Raw genomic sequence first — 19,128 nt, 5'->3', positions numbered from 1 at the left:
ACAGGGAGACAGACAATAATTCATACTCACATTCACACCTACAGCTAATATAGAATCACCACTGGGTGATGGGTGAAGCTAGTCTTTGGACTGTAGGAGGAAGCCGGAGAGAGCCTACATAGACTTGGGGAGAACAACCAAGCTCCACATAGAAAGGCCTCAGCCGGCAGGTGGATTTGTACCTTCTTGCTTTGAGCTCGCTGTGCCAACCACCGCTGCACCACTGTGCTGCCCACAATGGGATTTCAAGCAATGTAAATTGATCCAGCCTTTTTTTTTTCAGCTGTCATTCTATGCACTTTAGTCAGGTGTGTATTATTGACATGGACAGGTAAATTGTATGGCATGTAATCAAGTTATGAAATCCTCTTTTATTATATGGGTGTATATTTGATTGAATAAAATATTGCATACCAGTTTTTCATCTTATGCTTAATGGGGATGGGCGGAGTCTGCCTGATGAGCGTAGTAGTACAGTTATTATTATTATTATTATCCAGATCAGCCAACTTTAAGCTTTGTCAGAGTGTCAGAGGAAATACAAAAACCTCTGGATTGGTTTCATTGAGCAGGCAGTAATATTAACTTCCAACAGAATATTTTTTCCTGCCAATGCACTGATGCTTTGCCATTATCCTGATATCATATAAAGCAACAAAGAAACTCAAAATATCATTTATTGCTGCCAAAAAAAAAGTGCTGTGTCGCAACACTCCTGGCACACTCAGTCTGCTCCAGAAAGAAAGTTCACCGGCATCTACAAGGATAAAAACATTCAAAGCACTCCCAGTGGAAACAGGGTACAGAGCACTGGCTGCAAGGGAACCAAAGAGGAAAATGACTGAAGGCTTTCATCACTGAACACTTTCTGTGGATCTCAGGCTCAAACAATGTTTTGACTGCACTTCCTCTGACGTTATACTGTCAGGATGAGTCAGGGAATGCCCATTTAACAGTATCCTTGGCAGAGATGGACATGAGTGCCTCCCGGCCAGAGTCAGGCTAATTATGGCAGAATTATTTCATGTCCTAATGAAGGCACTCTGTGTGAGGCTTCTGGAAACCCACGGAGAGAGTTTCAAGGAGACGGACAGGTCAAAAAAGCATTAACAAGGTTGGATATATCTCTGTCTGCGGGCTTTTTATCACCTCTTTGCCCTTCATAGACCTTATGCTGCATTCACTGTTCTAGGTCTTCCTGTCAGAACACAAGTAATTTCAGGGAATTCAATGTACAGACTTTGGTTTGTACTAAACAGCTTTTTTAAAGCAAATCTAAACCCTGATTGTACAAGAATTTGTTAAACTGGTAAATCTAATTAATTTATTATGCTCCTCTTATTGAAATCACAAAGTCATTTACTGTGCTCGACTCCACAAAATTGAAAGCAGAAAGACAGAAACCAGGATCCAATATCAACTCATCCATTTTCTTCCACTTATTTAATTCAGGGTCACAGTTGGGCTGGAGTCTATCCCAACTGTCACAGGGCGAGAGGTGGGGCACACCCTGGAGAGATCAACCATCTGTCACAGACAGACTGACAAACACATTCACACCTACGGCCAATTCAGAATCACCAATTAACCTAGCATGCATGCTGGGGTACCCAGAGAGAACCCACATAAGTGCAGGGAAAGCATGCAAACTCCACATGGAAAGGCCTCGGGACCTTCTTGTTGTGAGGTGACGATGCTAACCACTGCACCAACATGCAGCACTATCAAATTAAAAGCATTAAACAGCTGAGATATCATTTTCAGGTGTGCAGTCATTCATAAATTCTTAGTTTTCATGTGGCACAACATCATTGGTGCTGAAAATGCCAGATAGTGGTTATATCAGATGCACTAAAGAGACTTTTCATTTTTTCACAATTGTCAACAAGGTGCTGAGCATATCACTACATGAAAACACAATTTTCTGACTAGGATGACCCTGAAACTAATAACTGATGGATCGACACTAACATTAGCTAAATATCACTCACTATCGCTCACCCGTGCTTAGAAAATGAGGAATTTCAAGTCCCAAAGGGCAGAATTCCTGATCAGGTCAAAAGCTCACCAGCTGTACCAGCAGTACATTTTTATCCCATTGGCAAAGTGAGGGGAGTGCTTCTCTTCAAGATGTATGTCGTAATATTTTACAGTAGTCTGGTGGATGTGGCTCAGAAGAATATCTGTGTTAATTTTAAAGGGTGATGAGAGTTTCTGGAGCATGAAACAGATGGAAAATGGTCACACTTCTGCTTCTGTTCTGTGGAGTGTACAAAATGCTGGGCTAGCATTCCCCAACAGCAAAGGTGGTAAAAGTATAACTTCTTGGATGGAAGGATGGATGGATGGATGGATGGATGGATGGATGGATGGATGGATGGATGGGTGGATGGTGCCAAGTGCCAAGTGTTGTTTGGAGATATGAGCTGTGATGCACAGGTAGTAGTTTCAGACATATTGCTAAAACCACATTTATTCTTAAGATATTTCAGGTTGTTCATTTGTTTTTTAAAAGGACGTCTTTACATTAGAGAACACAGTTATGAGGCTGTTTTAGTGCTCCAGCCCATTTAGCTAACTGATGCAGACTTTGATTTGACTGAACCATGAACAGAATGCTTGTGACGGAGGCTCATAAAGGCTCTCTGTCTCCACCTTGTGCTGTGCATTGGGAGTGTGTTTCACACCTATGATGACAGGCTGTGTTTTGTGTTTTGACACTTGCTCCCCGAACGGCTGGAGTGACACAGAGCAGCGCACCAAAACTGTAAATGAGCCGTCTGCTGTGCCCCCCTGAGCACTAACAGGATCCAGGAAAAGCCACCAAATTGTGAACAGCACTGGCTCATATCCTCACAAAGTGTTAGGCCAACATACTGCAGAGCTGAGGGCAGAAAACAGAGGGGCTTAAAGAGCTTAAAGAGTCTATACAGGAGAGCTTCAGGTTGCATAGGTGCTGGCTCTCTTTGTGCTGAGTTAGCTGCTCGGGGATAAATAAAATGACCTTACGGAAGGATCATCACCAATCTTTTAAACTTCATTTCACAAATGTGTTGATTTTATTTTCTAAAACACTTTGGAAACTGTGCTGCACTACAGCTGCTTCATGTTATCGCTGGACAAAGAGAAACTGGGCCTCTGTGGATAAAATAACTAAGGGCTCGAGGAAAGAGGGGCGTCACAGGTCTCCTTACCACCGGTGTCAGAATCCTGATAGTTGGGATCGAGGCCCTTGTCTAAGAACTTGGCCATCTTGTCCACAGCGCTGGTTTGAATGTAATCCATGAACTTCTTCAGGCTGGCCTACGTGTAAAAAGAAAATGAGTATTAGATGGGTATGACAGAGAAATAATCAGAAAGAAAGAATTATTTCATGAAAGTAAAGCAGTATACAAATAAATATATATTTCATGTATGAAAAAGTTTTTTGTTGATTGCCATTTTATATCTTTGGATTGTCTAAATTAAGCTGTAACTGCTTATTTCAATATGATGAACTTGAAGTATATTAAACATTGCTCTACGGTCAAATGCATACGGCATCACTGGATCATCTGCACACATGTACTAATGCATGCTCAGTGACACCCACACAGACAAAGATATGCATACGGTGTAATATTTAAACATGTAACTCATATCACACATTAGAGATCAGTTTCATACCTTGGTGTGCAGTTTGGCCAGCTGCTTCTCATCTAGATTTGTCTGTTTGTACACCCTGGTTTTATAACGAAACTGAACAAGTGACAGAAAAAGAGAAAGGAAACCAAGAGTTAATAATAACACAGAGGGCCTTTGTCCTCAATTCTCTTAGCTTTTGGCCTAGATCCACAAAATAGGGCCTTGAGAAGCTTTATCTGGTTTGCTACACAGGCTTCCTTCTCTGCTGCACTGATGACATGAAATGTGGAAGATACGGTCTGGCTTCAAGTTGTTTAAAAACAGTCTAGAGCCTCTGCTGAGTAGCAATGCAGCATGAAAAGAAGGTGACTATACAGATTAATGGATATAGACCTAAACAGATCAAGGAAATGAAAGTTGTAAGAAGTGAATGTGAAACTGTGTTTAGAAATCAGGGTTTTATGTACACTAACTTAAAAGAAATAAATCTCAAGTGACAGTTGGTGTTCATCTGGTCCAGCATGTGTTGATAAAAATCTGGTGTCTTTCTGGACCTGAATAGAAAAAGTGAGTTAGAAAGCATGAAGGAAAAAAGCTTACAGTAATAATCTACTTGATACATTTTAATGCTGTCATACACCAGCAACTTTGCTGGGTGACAGTTGAAGTGAAACCTCAAAATAAGTTTGGTATAGATAGATAGAAATAGTATGTCAGCAGCTTGGAATGTAGTTTAGGTTAATTAACTTGGGTAAATAAACTTTTCTGACTTTTCCTTAACATATCCTATATTATTTTAAAATTCTGTTTATAGGATACACATTAGAATCTGTTTTACTGCACAAAAGTGACATCTTGTGGGCAAACAGCTACATTACAGTCTGTGTAGTACTGCAGAAACAGAAATGTTTTGTGAAACTGTCAATAAGAGAGTCAGATAGTACCTCCAAATATGGTACCCCTTTCTCAAAGGATTGTGGGTACTCTTTGAGCAGCCTCTCCTCCTCCAGGAACTTGGCATCGTGGCCATCCGTGGCAGGCTGGAACAGACCGTAGTTCAGAACATCCCGCAGAGACTCAGTCAGGGAGCACAGCACCTGTTGCTTTGCCTTCCACACAGTGGCGTCTGGATTAAACCGCAAACATTTCTGCAAGGAATGCCAAAGTAAATATAGCAGTTTTTGAAAACAGTTGTGGTTTGCAAAGTTTAATAGATCTACAGTGTTCTCAGCAAGGATATGGATTCAAAAAGGCAACAAGTGGGATGTCAATCAACAAAACTGATTTTAAAATAGGTAGAGATGCAGCTGCACGCACATCGATCTAGAAACTAGAAGCCTAATGGAATCACATACACTGATCTAAGAAAAGGCACAACTGTTCTTACACCATATATATTTAAACCTGTAAACAGGACCCTGCCTGAGGACCTTAAACTGATCATATGAGCTGAAATGGCCTGTAAAATTTTGTTGCATAATCTGTGCCTTTAAAATGAACAGTAACTATTGAAGAATGAGTTAAAGTGGGAAACATTTCTGAACCAGGAGCAGTGCAGAAGACCCAGGAGGCAAACCAGCAAACTGTGATTTATGTCAGTGATTTGCAGCATATTTGGATGATAGCCCCAAATGAAACAGTGCTTCTTAGTATAGCCACCAAAAAGTAATAATTCCCATTGAACTTACTATAATGCCATTGTTTTATTCAGCTAAGAAAAGTAACTTCTGCCTGAACCTGCTGGTAATAGTCACTTTTCAGGTTATAATTACTTTGCTCACTGGTGGTGGAGGGAGGTCGGAGGTTATGTTTTCAGTCATGTTTTGTGTCTGTCTCAGTGTTAGCAGGATAACTCGGAAAATCATGAACGGATTTGGATGAAAATTCTGAAACTTATTTATGACTACGTATGACAACATTATATCTATTGCAGCGTAGTGTCAGCACATAGAAAATTTGGGATGAGTGAGCTAAGGATTACGGATGTTTTCAGAATTGGTTCAGCAGTTTCACCAAAGTGAGGTTTTCCATACACAACAGCCTTCTAGGTCAATGGTTGTAACTCAAACAGATCAAACAGGGGAAAAGTCTTATCTCAGCTAGTTACAGTAAACCAGAGCTGGTTTTGATCTCTTGTATTAGGATATAATCTAGCTCCTAGTAGACTTGATAAGCTGTAGCTCAGCAGTAAAGAAGTCAGACTAGTAGTTCAAAAATGACTGATCTGGGCTCCAGTGCTTCTCTCTCTGGGAGTAGTGTTATACCATCTCTGAATATGCAAAAACTAACGTTAAAAACACAAACGCCTTCTCGTCTATAGGTTGAGAGCAGGTTAAGCTTGTCAGTGATAATTTTTTAATGGTGTGATGGTCCTCCTGCTCTGCCTGGACCTGCCAGGTGTTCCCCCCCATTCTCTTTCTCTCTTTCTCTCTGTTCCTTTGCGCCTGTTTGTGAGTTAATCAGTGCAGCTGAAGCACCTGGCCAGTCTCCCTGGAGCATTTAGGAGCTGGATGTCTCAGTCTTTTCTCTGTCTCCATCCACTCAGCTCCATGTTTCTTGTTTGGTTGGCCTCAGCTTTGTTATTTTGGATTATACATCCAAAAAACACCTTCCAAACACTCATCCACCTGCTAATTTGATGATATCACTAATACAACTCATAACATTAAGTATTTTGTTGGTTTGTTCCCATTAATAATTAGTTTACTTTACTAAACGCTGTTATTTGTCACAGCTTTTGAGGAGGACTTTTGACAGGGTGGGCAAAATGCACATTTGAGTAGGCTAAGCCCAGCCCTGAAAATAGTTACCATATCAGCATTAACAGTCAAATTATGTTATACAAACTATTCTGTCCCTAATTTAAAAAGAATGCAAAAATCCAATGCATGAAAGGTATTTCTCCTTACCAAGTATTGGGAGCCTTTTCTGTGACTTCATATGGTGATCAGATGTATCCAGTTTGGTTTAATAATCCTTGTGATGTCTACAACTGAGGCGGAACAACTCAAACCTGTGCTAGGTTCCATCACTCACACTGTACACTGGGATATGAAATAGCCCATTAAGTCCAAGGAACACTCTGTAGACATACATGATTAAAATGCTGTGATTAGGGCAAAGGTTTAAAACAATTTCTAAATCTTTAAGAGTCCCAAGAGCACAGTGGCCTCAATAACTGTAAAATGGAACAACTGTAGACCACCAAGACTCCTCACAGAGCTGAAGCCAAACTGAGTGACTGAGCAAGGAGAAAAAAACCTATCAGACACTTAAGAAGTCCTCCACAGAGATCCAAACATCTGCTGGGAAGAACGATGATCTCGGCCCAATTTCATCAAGCAATAAGTTGCTCAGCTGAAAAGCACATGACTGTCACGTTGGTGTGTGGCAGGAGCAGGAAGACCCCAAAATGTAGGACTCAGAAGTGGTGAACTTAATGTATTTTTATTGTAATGAAGATCATAAACAAATACACTCGGCTGGGGCCAGAACTAAACTACGGGACACAAGGGCCGGCGAACACACACAACGGATACACAGACAACACGACAAAGAACAGAAGAAAACTGGGGGCTTAAGTACACATTAGGTAATCAGGGCAAGAGGAAACACCAGGGCACAGCAGGTGACGCAAATGAAACTAAAAACAGAGGAAGCAAAACTAAACACAAAGCACTGCAAACAGAAGACTGTCAAAATAAAACAGGAAGTGACTAGACAAGGTACACGTAGACTTGACACAGGGAAACACAAGGGACTAGAAATAAACAGGAATACAAAAGAGAACTAATAAACATAATCAGAGAAATAACTGAAATAGAATCAAAAGAACACAAAACACTGGTCCACCGGCCCAGGACCGTGACAATGACAGTCTGCTTGCAGTTTGTCAAACTGTACTTGAAGAATTGAGAATATGAAGAAAAACATTTTCTGGACTGAACAGAACTCCAAATACCGAGTCTGCTGAAAAGTAAGTGCAGCTTATCATCTGCCTAAGATCATCTGTACAGTGAAGCATGGTGATAAGAGCAGGCAGCAGAACTGAAGGATGAATTCATACAGAAGATGGCAGTTCACAGATGGTTCCCATCTAATCTGACAAAGCCTGACAGGATCTTTTAGGATGAACTGCCCAAGTCCAGGTGTGCACCGCCTGCAGAGACTTACCCAAGAAGCCTCAGAGCTGTAACAACTGTCAAAAAGAATTCTACAAAGTATTAAATACTTAGTCTGGAAAGTGCAAGTACATATGAAATTAAATGGAAGATAATATTCTCTCTCTTGCACCTCCATATTTTTATTTTTGAACCCAACAAGAGTGCGTTCTGAAGGTATCATAATAAACAACATATTACATATACATAGTTGCAAGTGTCAGGTTCTGTAAAAACTAGAGATCTGTATAAATCTGAAGGTAAAGAGGTTCAAGTCAAAATATTTGACTGGTTCTTATTTTGAAACTTAGGTTCTCGCAGTAATAAGTTAATTGCATGCTTAACCTTGTTTTTTTTAAACTACAAAACTCCAGTGCTGCATGTGTAACGTGATATTGAAAAGGTTTTATTCTGTCTGGTTTTATTGAATGAGACATGATTTTTAGGCGCTTTTGACAGAACTCCTGGAGCACATGAAGGTCAGGTGATGAATCTGTGTTGCATTACTTATGAGAACTCTATTCATGTTCCTGTTATTTCTGGCCTTCTGATTAACATAAAAAGTAGTTTATGGTTGAGTAAATGAAACCTCATTTTAAAATATATATTTATTATTGCCAACCTTTCTTGCACGCAGTAAAAACTCTGCAAGAATCCTCTTGTGAATGCAGAAATGTATGTTTGGATGCCTCAGAGAGGTCAAGAGCTCAAGCTCTGTGACAGCTTATGCTCTCTCTGGCTGCAGCACACTGAGGCTGGTGCCCCCCTGAGCCAGAAGGGGGAGACAGCGTTGGAGTAAAGTGGGTGATTCCCAGAGGTCTCAGTTTGGGATATGAATGTCAGTTTGGTGCAGCTTTAAGTGTCTCCAGTGGGGTTGTGAATGGCCAAATGCATAACGGTCCAGAAGCTCAGTCAGCAAAGTGGAGCGTAACTCACTACACAGATGGCTGACAGAAGGTTTTTTGGCACTGCTCCCCTCCCGCCTCCCTCTTCTTGCCCAGAGTGCAGTTGGGCTGCTATCTGACCTTGAGGCAGCAGCAGGATGGCTGGCCCACGCAGAGCACACCCAGCTGCAAAGATCTCTGTGTATTGCTGCATTAGGCCCACTGCATGGGCTCGTGTCTCTAGCCAACATTTCATGCAACACACAACACTCATTCATTAATTGTCACTCATCTTAATCTCTTCACACAAACACACACACACACACACACACACACACACACACACACACACACACACACACACACACACACTGACACACATTTCTGTGTGTGTCTCTGTGTGTGTTTGTGCCCTGCAAAGAAAAAGAGATAAAAACCCTGCACAGGGGTTTGTGTGCAGAGGAGTAACACAACATTTTCTCCCTCTATTTTATTCAGCGTCTCCATTCGCGCACAGCCAACCCGGTCACCACGGCAACCGGTTCATTAGTGGAGCAAGCTGCTTGTTGCCATAGAGACATCCCTGTGTTCCCTAGGAGATGTGGTACTGGGAAGGTGTGCATGCACTTCTGTGTGAGCATGTGCATCAGTGTGCATGGGTTTCTGTGCATGTCCGTGTGTGTGTGTGTGTGTGTGTGTGTGTGTGTGTGTGTGTGTGTGTGTGTGTGTGTGTGTGTGTGTGTGTGTTACAGCAGCATGGTGAAATAGACCAGAGTAAAGGGGAAGGGAATATCTTCGACTTTGGTTTTGGGAGAGGGAGCAAGAGGATGAAGAAGTGTGTTTTTTAGAATTAGATTAGGCTTCTCTATCTCTCATGCAAACACACACACACTCACACTCACACACACACACACACACACACACACACACCCACACACACACACACAAGTGTGTTTTGCTATCTTTGTGGGGAATTTCCATTGACTTCCATTCATTTCTACAGCCTAAACCTTACCTTTACCCTTTTCCTAACCCTAACCATCACATACCTAACCCTAACCCTAACCTAAACTCAATTCATACCTTAGCCCTAACTCTGACCCCTGACCCAAAAACAGGGTTTCCCCTTGTGGGGACAAGGTTCCAGTCCCCACAAGGAGCAATTGGTCCCCACAACGTAGTATATGTCAGGAAAATTGTCCCCACAAGGTATTATAAACATACGCACACACACACACACACACACACACACACACACACACACACACACACACACACACACACACAAGCCTACACACAGCACTTACAGTCCCATCAAAGGAAGCCAGCAAACACTTTAAAGTGAATCGCAATCACAGCAGGAGGGAATGACGGTTAAGAATTTGGTTATCCCAGAGGAAGAATATTCCCACAGTCAACCAATAACAATATTAGACCATAAAACACTGATTATCATCATAAAAGATTTCTGTAATACCCCTTCTTTTGGTCTAAGATGTTTTTAGAGGCTTGGAGACTTTGCTGTGGCAACTGTGTTACATATTGATCTGTATACCTTCAGGAAAATCATTGATCCTCTAGCTTCTAACTGAACCAGCCAATTAGGGAGCATCACCCATTCATTAGCTTGAGCATGCCTTCAGAATACTGCTTAGTTCAGTTCTCATGGATCCTCCTCTCCTCCACGCATCTTTGTACTGTACAGCCTTTACACTGTGCTTCTGGGTTTGGGATTTATAACACTGAAAGCTGTGTAATCTGTCCACCTAATGTACAATCGCAGTGTTTGGAGCACCCTCTACTGGGTAGAGAAACTTGTATGTTCGATGACAATTTAGCTTCTAAATCAGGGGTGGCCAACTTCAGGCCTCAAGAGCCAGTGTCCTGCAGGTTTTAGATGTGTCTCTGCTTCAGCACACCTGAGTCAAATATAGAAGTCATTAGCAGGACTCTGGAGAACTTGACTGCATACTGAGGAAGTAATTCAGCCATTTGATTCAGGTGTGTTGGCTCAGGGACACATCTAAAACCTGCAGGACACCGGCTCTCGAGGCCTGGAGTTGGCCACCCCTGTTCCAAATGAATCCATGCATGCTCATATAATAGCTAATCGCTTCTGCTAATTCAGTGCTTTGTAGATGTCTGTTTGCCTACATTTACAAAAAAACATAGTTTTACTTTATAAAATGGTAGGACAAAAGGCCAGTTAGTGTCATATGAAATTAAAGAGAATCTGAGTCATTCACACTTCGCCATTTGTTGCTTCATTGCTTGTTCAGGTTGTGAGAGGTTTTTTTTTTTTTTGTTTTCTTTTTTTGGGATATTTTACTCACTTTGCTAAACTTTAGAAGGGAACATCTAATTTCTGTGTACTTGTGGTTCATACCCAAATAATCCACTGATTCTGAGATCCAAACCTTTGACTGGTACTGTAAGTGTCAAAACATGACTATTTTCAAAAAATGATTTTGACACAGAAGGAATGACGGGCCTTAGAAAAATCGGTGGCTGTGGCTCAGGAGGCAGAGCAGGTCCTCTACTAATCGGACGGTTGGTGATTCAATCCTAGGCTGCTCCAGTCAGCCTGAGCAGACTGTTTCCTCAGACAAGATACTGAACCCCAAAGTTGCTCTCTGATGCAACCATTGGAGTGTGAATGTGTGTGAATGTTAGGTACAAAGTACTTGAGTGTAGAAAGAAGTGCTTGTATGAATGGGTGAATGTGGCATGTGGTATAAAGTGCTTCAAGTGCTCAAAGTAGAGCAGAAAAGTGTTACATAAGAACCAGACCGTTTACCAAAAACAGATCAAACATCCAGGATACAAATGCATGTTTCTGTCACTTTACACCACAGACATTAAATTGATGCAGTCTTCCTCTTGAAAATATGATGAGCTACTTTCACCGCAGCAGGTAGCTCAACTGGCAGATTTTTATACCCATCACCCTTTGTGATGTAACCCTCAGAGGGATTTGTTTCTGCTTCTGGGATCAAACCAAAACATTTTCAACTTCCAAAAGGAGGCAGTGGCTCCATAGTGTAGTGGTTTACACAACCGTCTGAAAATAAGATATATGCCCTGATATCAATGCTCAGAGTTAGTTATAGAAAAAATAAATTGTGAACAAAAGCAAGATTTTGGCTTTAGACAGTGACACCTGACAGAGGTGTAAAATTGTTTTGGTTGCAGAGGTTAAATGTACTTTTCAGCCTGTAGGGACTTCAAGGTATAAAGAGATTGGACAATTATGAGGAGGTTAGGTACAAGCATTTGGTTATTTTATATACAAGGACTCACACATTATACTCATCTCCATCTCAGTCCATCGGGGTGGCTGTAGCTCAGTAGGTAGAGCAGGTCACCTACTGATCGGAAGGTCAGCGGTTCGATTCCTGGCTACTCCAGGCTACATGCCAATGTATCCTTGGGCAAGATACTTAACCCCAAGTTGCTCTCCAGCCATCCTGTCGGAGTATGAATGTGTGTGAATGCTAGTTAATTAAAAGCACTTAGCTTAGTATAAACATGGAAGTGCTTGTATGAATGTGAGTGCATGGGTAAATGTAAACATGTTGTATAAGTGCTTTGAGTGCTCTGACTGAGTAGAAAAGCGCTATATAAGAGCTAGTCCATTTACCATCTCTATATTTTTCTTCTTGGATGCTTTGCACAGTTATTCATGATTAACTTATTCATCTTACACTGGACATCGGTGTGTTTCCTTAGTTCACCAACGGAAACAAATAGTTTCTTCATCCTTCCATTTAAGCCTCAGAAATGCTATTTGGTTCTTCGAAATGCACTTTGTATCCATGCAGGCTTGCATGCCAGCTAATCTGTACTTCTTATCCAAAATGCACAAAAAGTGCTGACACTTGAAAAAGTCCTTTTATTCTAAGTTGAAGTGACATTACAAATAAAAGTCATACATTTTGAATCCAACAAAGATGTATATTCAGAAAAAGATAAATCAAATGTGAAAGTATTGTCCTGCTGGAAAAACATGACCATTTGGTTTATAAAATATTACATTAGGCTGTTAATATTAAAGCATCAACTCAAAAGCTGCACTTTTAGTCCAAACCAGTCTCCAACCAGACAGCAGTACTTTTAAGTGGTTGCAAGCCCAAAATATTGGGAGTCACTGGTTTAATCTTTTGGAATAAATTATTTATTCTCTCATATTTTATTAATCTGAGATGTAACTGCAGGTCTGAAATAAATGTAGCAGAAGCACAGCACTTCCCTCTGAAATAGTGTAAATGTATTTTTCACCACTGATGAATCTTCATTTAGTCAAAGGAAAACGTTACCTCTGACTGATCTCACAGGGAAATTTGTTCTCTACTCTTAACCCAAAAGTATTCAAAGTGGTGTGCAGCCATTGTGTCATCAGCTGTAAACCAGTGCTTTGGTCAAGGGCGTCGTAACAGGAGCGTTAACTCCTGCGGTTTTTTTGAGGACAAGATACAGCAGAGCATCAGGAGAACATGCAAACACCACAGAGTAAAAACCCAGGCAAATGCATCATATGAGAGAGGCAGGAATCCTGTCATGATTTTTTTTTTTTTTTTGTCAGGGTTTCTGGTGCAGCTATGACATCTGGATAAATAGATGGTTCAAGGTTATGTTTACAAATACAGCTTAATATTTAAAAACAGGAAAGGAAAAACGATCAAAAGGCTAAACGGGCAGCTCACTGGTGCAGTGGTTAGTGCCACTGCCTGTGCTTGTAGGGGTTCCCTCTGGATACTCCAGCTTCCTCCCACAGTCCAAAGACATGCATGTAATTGGTGATTGGCTGTAGGAGTGACTGGTTTATTGGTTTATATAGATTAACATGACTGTAAACATAATCAGATTTTTGCAGTTTGTGGAGTTTTGACTCATCAAAATCTGAGATTTACTTTTCTGAACTCTGCATTTGCTTCTCTGCTGGATTTGGCTTCTCCATCTGTTCATCAGCGATAGAAAAAAAAAACCCAAAAGCAACAGTGAAGTCAGACTCTTTGTTGTCTCTTTATTTCACCGTGTTCATCATAACACAGAATGAGGATCCTGATTTTCACTGATGTACTCCAACTCCAAAAAACATGCAAACATACATGCACCCGGTGTCACAGCTTTTCCAGCACTTAAAACTTCCATATGATTCTTAGTTTTACATTAAAATCTTTATGCATCTCTAAGCCCTTCTGTTTCTCTTGTGAGTTCATCATTATGCAGACCAAAAATTCTGTCTTGCCTCCTAAAGCTGTGATCACACTTTCCCACTCACATACGCCCACTCACTCTGTCCATGCTGCTCTTTATCTTCCCCTGCCTATCTATCTTATTCTCCCTCCTCCTCCTCCTCCCCCCCTCTCTCTCCATCTTCCTGTAACAGCTCTGTCACTTATCTATGCAGAAATAAGAGTCGGTCCTTGCTCTCTTGTTCCACTCTCTGTCTCTAGCTCTCTTTATCTCTGCCCCCTCTGGCCTTTTTCTGCAGGCCAATTGCAGGGGGACTAGGAGCCTTTAATGAGATCTATGGGGAAATAACCCCCCCACCAAATACAAACACACACACACACACACACACACACACACACACACACACACACACACACACACACACACACACACACATGCATGCGCCTGGCATGTCGTCATTTAACTTCTCTCTCCCTTCTGACTCTCCCTGTAAAGCACTCCAGCCAGCTGCTTTCTCCCTACAGCACTTCAGAAGAATGAATTAGTTTTAAAGCATTCCTGTAATCCCTTATGTTCCCTCTTCTTTCTTCCGCCACGCCTTCATCGTCTTTCCATCACTCTCACATTCATGCTGTCCTCCCTCCTGTCCTCCTCCCATACTTCCCTCTCTACTATCTCGGTCCTTCTGTTCACCTTTGGGGCTCATCTTTCCATTAACATGCATACCCTACAGTGCTGTAGCACAGTGCTTTGGACTCTGTGTCTTGTAGTCTGAGTTGTTCACACATCTTAACTAGGCACTGGAAAATGATAGTGTGGAAGTATTTGTGAGGCCAAATCCTGCCTGAGGGCTGCAGCTTTAACTTGAGGGTTTGAAAGAATTCAGCTCAAGTCAAACAGCGTAGAAAAACTCATCTGTCTCATGCTGTTTAATGCTCTCAGCGGGCAAATGCCAACTTGACTTGGTGTGCACAAGTCTGATGATCTAATAAACCTGCAGATATGACTGCCTTCACCTCCCACTGTGACGGCATTGTACAAACTCGTGATACACAGATCTGGCTCTGTGCACATGACTGAGCTAATGTACCAGCAGCTTTTATATGTGCTACCAGTTGATGATAAGGTAGGATAAGCAAAATAGATATTTTTATGCTATTCTATCCACTTGAATATGAATTGTACTTTTATTCAGAGAAACCTGAAGTTAGTGAATTTGACCCTAAAAAGTTTTGGGTTCAGGAAACAGACACCCGCTCTGTTTTTAAGATTAGGCTTCAATTTTTTTCTTTTTGATGAAGCTTATAGTTAGGGATGGATCAGCTGACCCTGAACCATCCCTCAATACTGCTACTATAGGCTCAGACTGCTGGGGGACTTCCCATGATACCATGTACTGAGCTTTTCTCTTTTTCACCCCCATGCAGTTATACGCCACTGCTGCATACAATTTTGTGTCTACTCTCTCTTTTAATTTTCCTGTTTATTGTTTGTGGTGTACCCCTGCTCCTTATTTCTCTTGTATTTCTTTCCCCTCATCCCTCCAACCAAGCCTGAGTGTGGCTCTGTTAAACCCTTAGGAGATAATCTGATATTTCTAGGATTCTCGCTTTGATATTGTGGGTTCTTCACCTCATCATATAAAGAGTCTTCAGATGAGCGTTGTCAGGAACTGGAGCTGTAAAAATGAGAGTGAATTAAAGTGACTTTATTTATTTGACAAGCCAAAAGACTTCTGCTCAGCTATATTGTAAATGTGGCCTCTGCCTCAGCGCACTACTGACTTTCATTAAAGTTGAATGAATCAAGGTCTACGAGCACAGTCATCAGTGCCACCTGCTATAGTAAGGTGTTATAAAGCTTAAGCATTCAGATACGTCATTTATAATGAATGGGGTGAAATGAAACACACAAACCTGAGTTACTAAGTTATGTGGCAGACAAGTCACTATAAGTTGTGTTAAATTTACCACTGAAAGCAGGCCTCATTTTGGGCCCAATATGTGTGTGTTCATTTATTTGGAATGAGACAGGAAAGTGTTATCAGAATGAGTATGTAATCGGCACAGCTGGATGGCTCAAAGCTGTGAACTCAGTGCCAAAACTCCATATGGATGTGGTACAGTAACAGTATCTTCATTAACACATGGACGGCTCAGGATCTGACAGTAAATAATGTTTTGTGTTCTTCTACATGACATACACAAACACAGATTTTAGAGTTCAACAGTGGAATAGTTTGTAATCAGCCTCACTGGATAAATCCAGTCTAAAGTTGAGAGAGTCACTCCTGATGTGTGGATTCTGTGCTGTACACTGCTACAGCAACAGATGTGATATTTATCACAGCTGATTGCAGTATTATTGAAACAGACTGCATGTAAGTGTCAACTCGACTCTGTTCAATCAAAGACCAGTGGCAGACTGATTCTGTCTAATTGCCGTTTTTGTCCCCATTTTATCACCATCTTGACTAGAGAACTGACTGCAAAAGGTCTCAGATTTGTTGCCCATTTCTTCAAAGGCAAGGAGATCACAAGTCACAAAGACTTTGGTTGCAGCGGTCTCCAACCACTGTGTTCACCAGTGTGACTGTAGCCTAAGCCAAGGAGCTGTGAGGACGGTAGACTTATTTTCCTTTAAAACATCTCAGGCTGTTGATTGTGTGTTTTATAAATGCATTATTTATTTTCAGACTAATTTTTAGTACTAATACTTCTTGATGCATTTTTGTAGGTTATTATGCATTGGTTTTACTGGTCTGCTCCACAGACATTAAACTGGGCAGTATGCAGCTTATTAGCTAAAGTACACCCCAGATTTATGACACTGTATCATATTTAATTTATTTCATATATTTTCAGTTCAACATTCAATCAGCAAAGTGCAAAGTCTGTAGCAGTAAAGTAGTAAATATAAAAAATATACTGCAGTACATGCTTAAAATATCCACCACTGAGCATCACTGTGATCTCTGAACTGGTAATTTGTAGGTCAAAACGTGCATTTGAACAAAAACCATTAAAGTAGACTAGATTACAAATACGTGCATTTCAAAGATGATATTTTAATCTGACTCAGGTCACAACTTTGACTCATTCAAATACTGATGACATCTAAAAACACTTTAACCAGAAAACTGTGGTCACTTCGCAGACGAAGGGTTGTGTAATAAGCTTTCTTCAACATGGATTTGATATGGCGGAAGTATCTTGACCTTTAGTGAATAAAATGTGAAATGGCTGTCACAGTGAAAAATAATATTCTACGTAACACCCCTACCTGTCTCTCGCTTCTTCTTAACCTCTAACCACCACCTACTAAAGCCCAGATTTTTGTCCACATGGATCAATGTCTCAAATCCCCTCTTGACAAATATAATAAGCTGATACATCTCCTGCTCCTTGTAAGCATCAGCGCACCAGCAGTGCGGTCTTGATTGATCGTCATTTGTAAGAGATCTCCCCAGCAGGATTGTGCAGCTCTATTAAGGGAGTTTTAAAGCAACAAAGGTAAATGCCACTGTATGGGAGTAAGGACATATCCGCAGATCTTTTCACTGAAATGGAAATGTTGCAGGAGAGTCTCAAAGATCCAGACTTTTTTTATCTGCAGTGATGTAAAAAGAAGGTTTCTCAAGTTTAACTTTAAGACTTTATAACAGTCTGACAGCAAGATATGAAATAGTCAAGATAAAGGAATAATTTTGGTCAAGCTCATGGATACAAATTGCCCCATTTTTTTATGACTGAGCACAACTTTAAGTTTGATGTATTTCAGTGGGAAGTATATTTCATATCTGCAGCATGTACACTGCTCAAAAAAATTAAAGGAACACTTTTTAATCATTGTATAGCATCAGGTCACCACATGTGACAAGAGGATGCAGGCAGTTCCTGGAGGATGAAGGAACTGATACCATTGACTGCACCCACACTCATCTGACCAAAAGCCAACAGAACACCTCTGGGACCTGATGTTTCAGTCCATCCAATGCTGCCAGGTTGCCCCCAGACTGTCCAGGAGCTCAGTGATGTCCTGGTCCAGATCTGGGAGGAGATCCACCAGGACACCATCCATCGTCTCATTAGGAGCCCCAGTGTTGTGAGGCATGCATGCAAGTATGTGGGGACCATACAAACTACATTTTTTACAGGATGTCTTTGAATTCAGCCTCTGTAGGTTGATCGTTCTATTTCCATCAAACGATGCGGCACCTTTCATTCCTAACACATTACTCAGTCCATATCAGCATAAATATCCAGCATGATTTTTTTCCCCATTGAGATCTGATGTGTTTTCAGTGCTCCTTTAATTTTTTCGAGCAGTGTAAATTCTCAAGAGTCTTCAGAGAAACAGGGTCATCCATGGCAACCAAGAACATAGAGCTTTGAAATAAGTAGCAAACATTTTCTTCAACTTGAACCATGATCTTTTTCCGACCCTAAGTTTCTAATGACACAACTAAAGTTTAAAAATGCATCCCCGCTGGTGAAATGATTCACTACACTGCCGACCCTCCAGCCTAGTAATGCATATCAGTAGACAGGAGCTCGGTCACATGAAAAATCATGTTCAAGGGCATGAAAAAAAAAATGAAAAAATCGTGTCCAGAAACACAAATTAATAGAGTAAACATTTCATAAGCTGCCATGAGACTGCTACTGTTATTGCAACAGTCACAAGACACAAGAATGATAACATCTCACAGTGTGGCTACAACTTAGAGCTACCTATTAAAGTGAGGCCGATGCAGAAACCTCGGTTCTTTCCTATGGCCAACAAGGGGCAACTCCTCTGTAAAAGAAGTCATATTGTACAGAAATATATGGTAAAACAACCTTCATCTTCTCTAATCTGTAACCTCAGTAAACACTGTCCCGATGGGTTATAGTCTGACTAGTTTCAGGTCTTAATGAATACAACAACATGATACTTATTCTGAATTTATAAGACTGCTAAAATTGCTCATTATGTTGGCACCTTTAGGAAAAACGCAAAGCTTAAAACATTCAGAAGAGCTGCCAGTTTGAGCCTTTTTATGCCATCAATAACTCATGTTTGTGGACACACTGAAAGTTTTCCCTATGATCCAAGATAGATTTTACAGTCAGAATGCTTTTTTTCCTGTCTCCATACATATACAGTCCATCGTGCAACAACTCCACTGGAATCATAATATAAATTGCCATGTCAGAGTCAATTGGTGTAGGTCAGTTTGTAATCAAACTGCATCTAATGCATCATTTCAGAGATGCACACCA

At 41.0% G+C, this 19,128-nt stretch overlaps 1 protein-coding gene across 1 annotated transcript in view; it reads right to left on the bottom strand.

Moving 5' to 3' along the window:
• Positions 1-19,128, bottom strand: part of shank1 (SH3 and multiple ankyrin repeat domains 1) — a 103,619-nt gene that overhangs the window by 48,033 nt on the left and 36,458 nt on the right. The window contains exons 3-5 of the mRNA XM_030735698.1: positions 4,569-4,772; positions 3,667-3,738; positions 3,195-3,303 (exon numbers count right to left, since the gene is read on the bottom strand). Coding sequence (XP_030591558.1) covers positions 3,195-3,303; positions 3,667-3,738; positions 4,569-4,772 — 385 coding nt within the window. The remainder of the gene's footprint in view (positions 1-3,194; positions 3,304-3,666; positions 3,739-4,568; positions 4,773-19,128) is intronic.

This window comes from Archocentrus centrarchus, chromosome 8, assembly GCF_007364275.1.
Source record: "Archocentrus centrarchus isolate MPI-CPG fArcCen1 chromosome 8, fArcCen1, whole genome shotgun sequence".
NCBI classification, from domain to species: domain Eukaryota; kingdom Metazoa; phylum Chordata; class Actinopteri; order Cichliformes; family Cichlidae; genus Archocentrus; species Archocentrus centrarchus.
This window is presented reverse-complemented; position numbering and strand designations above follow the sequence as displayed.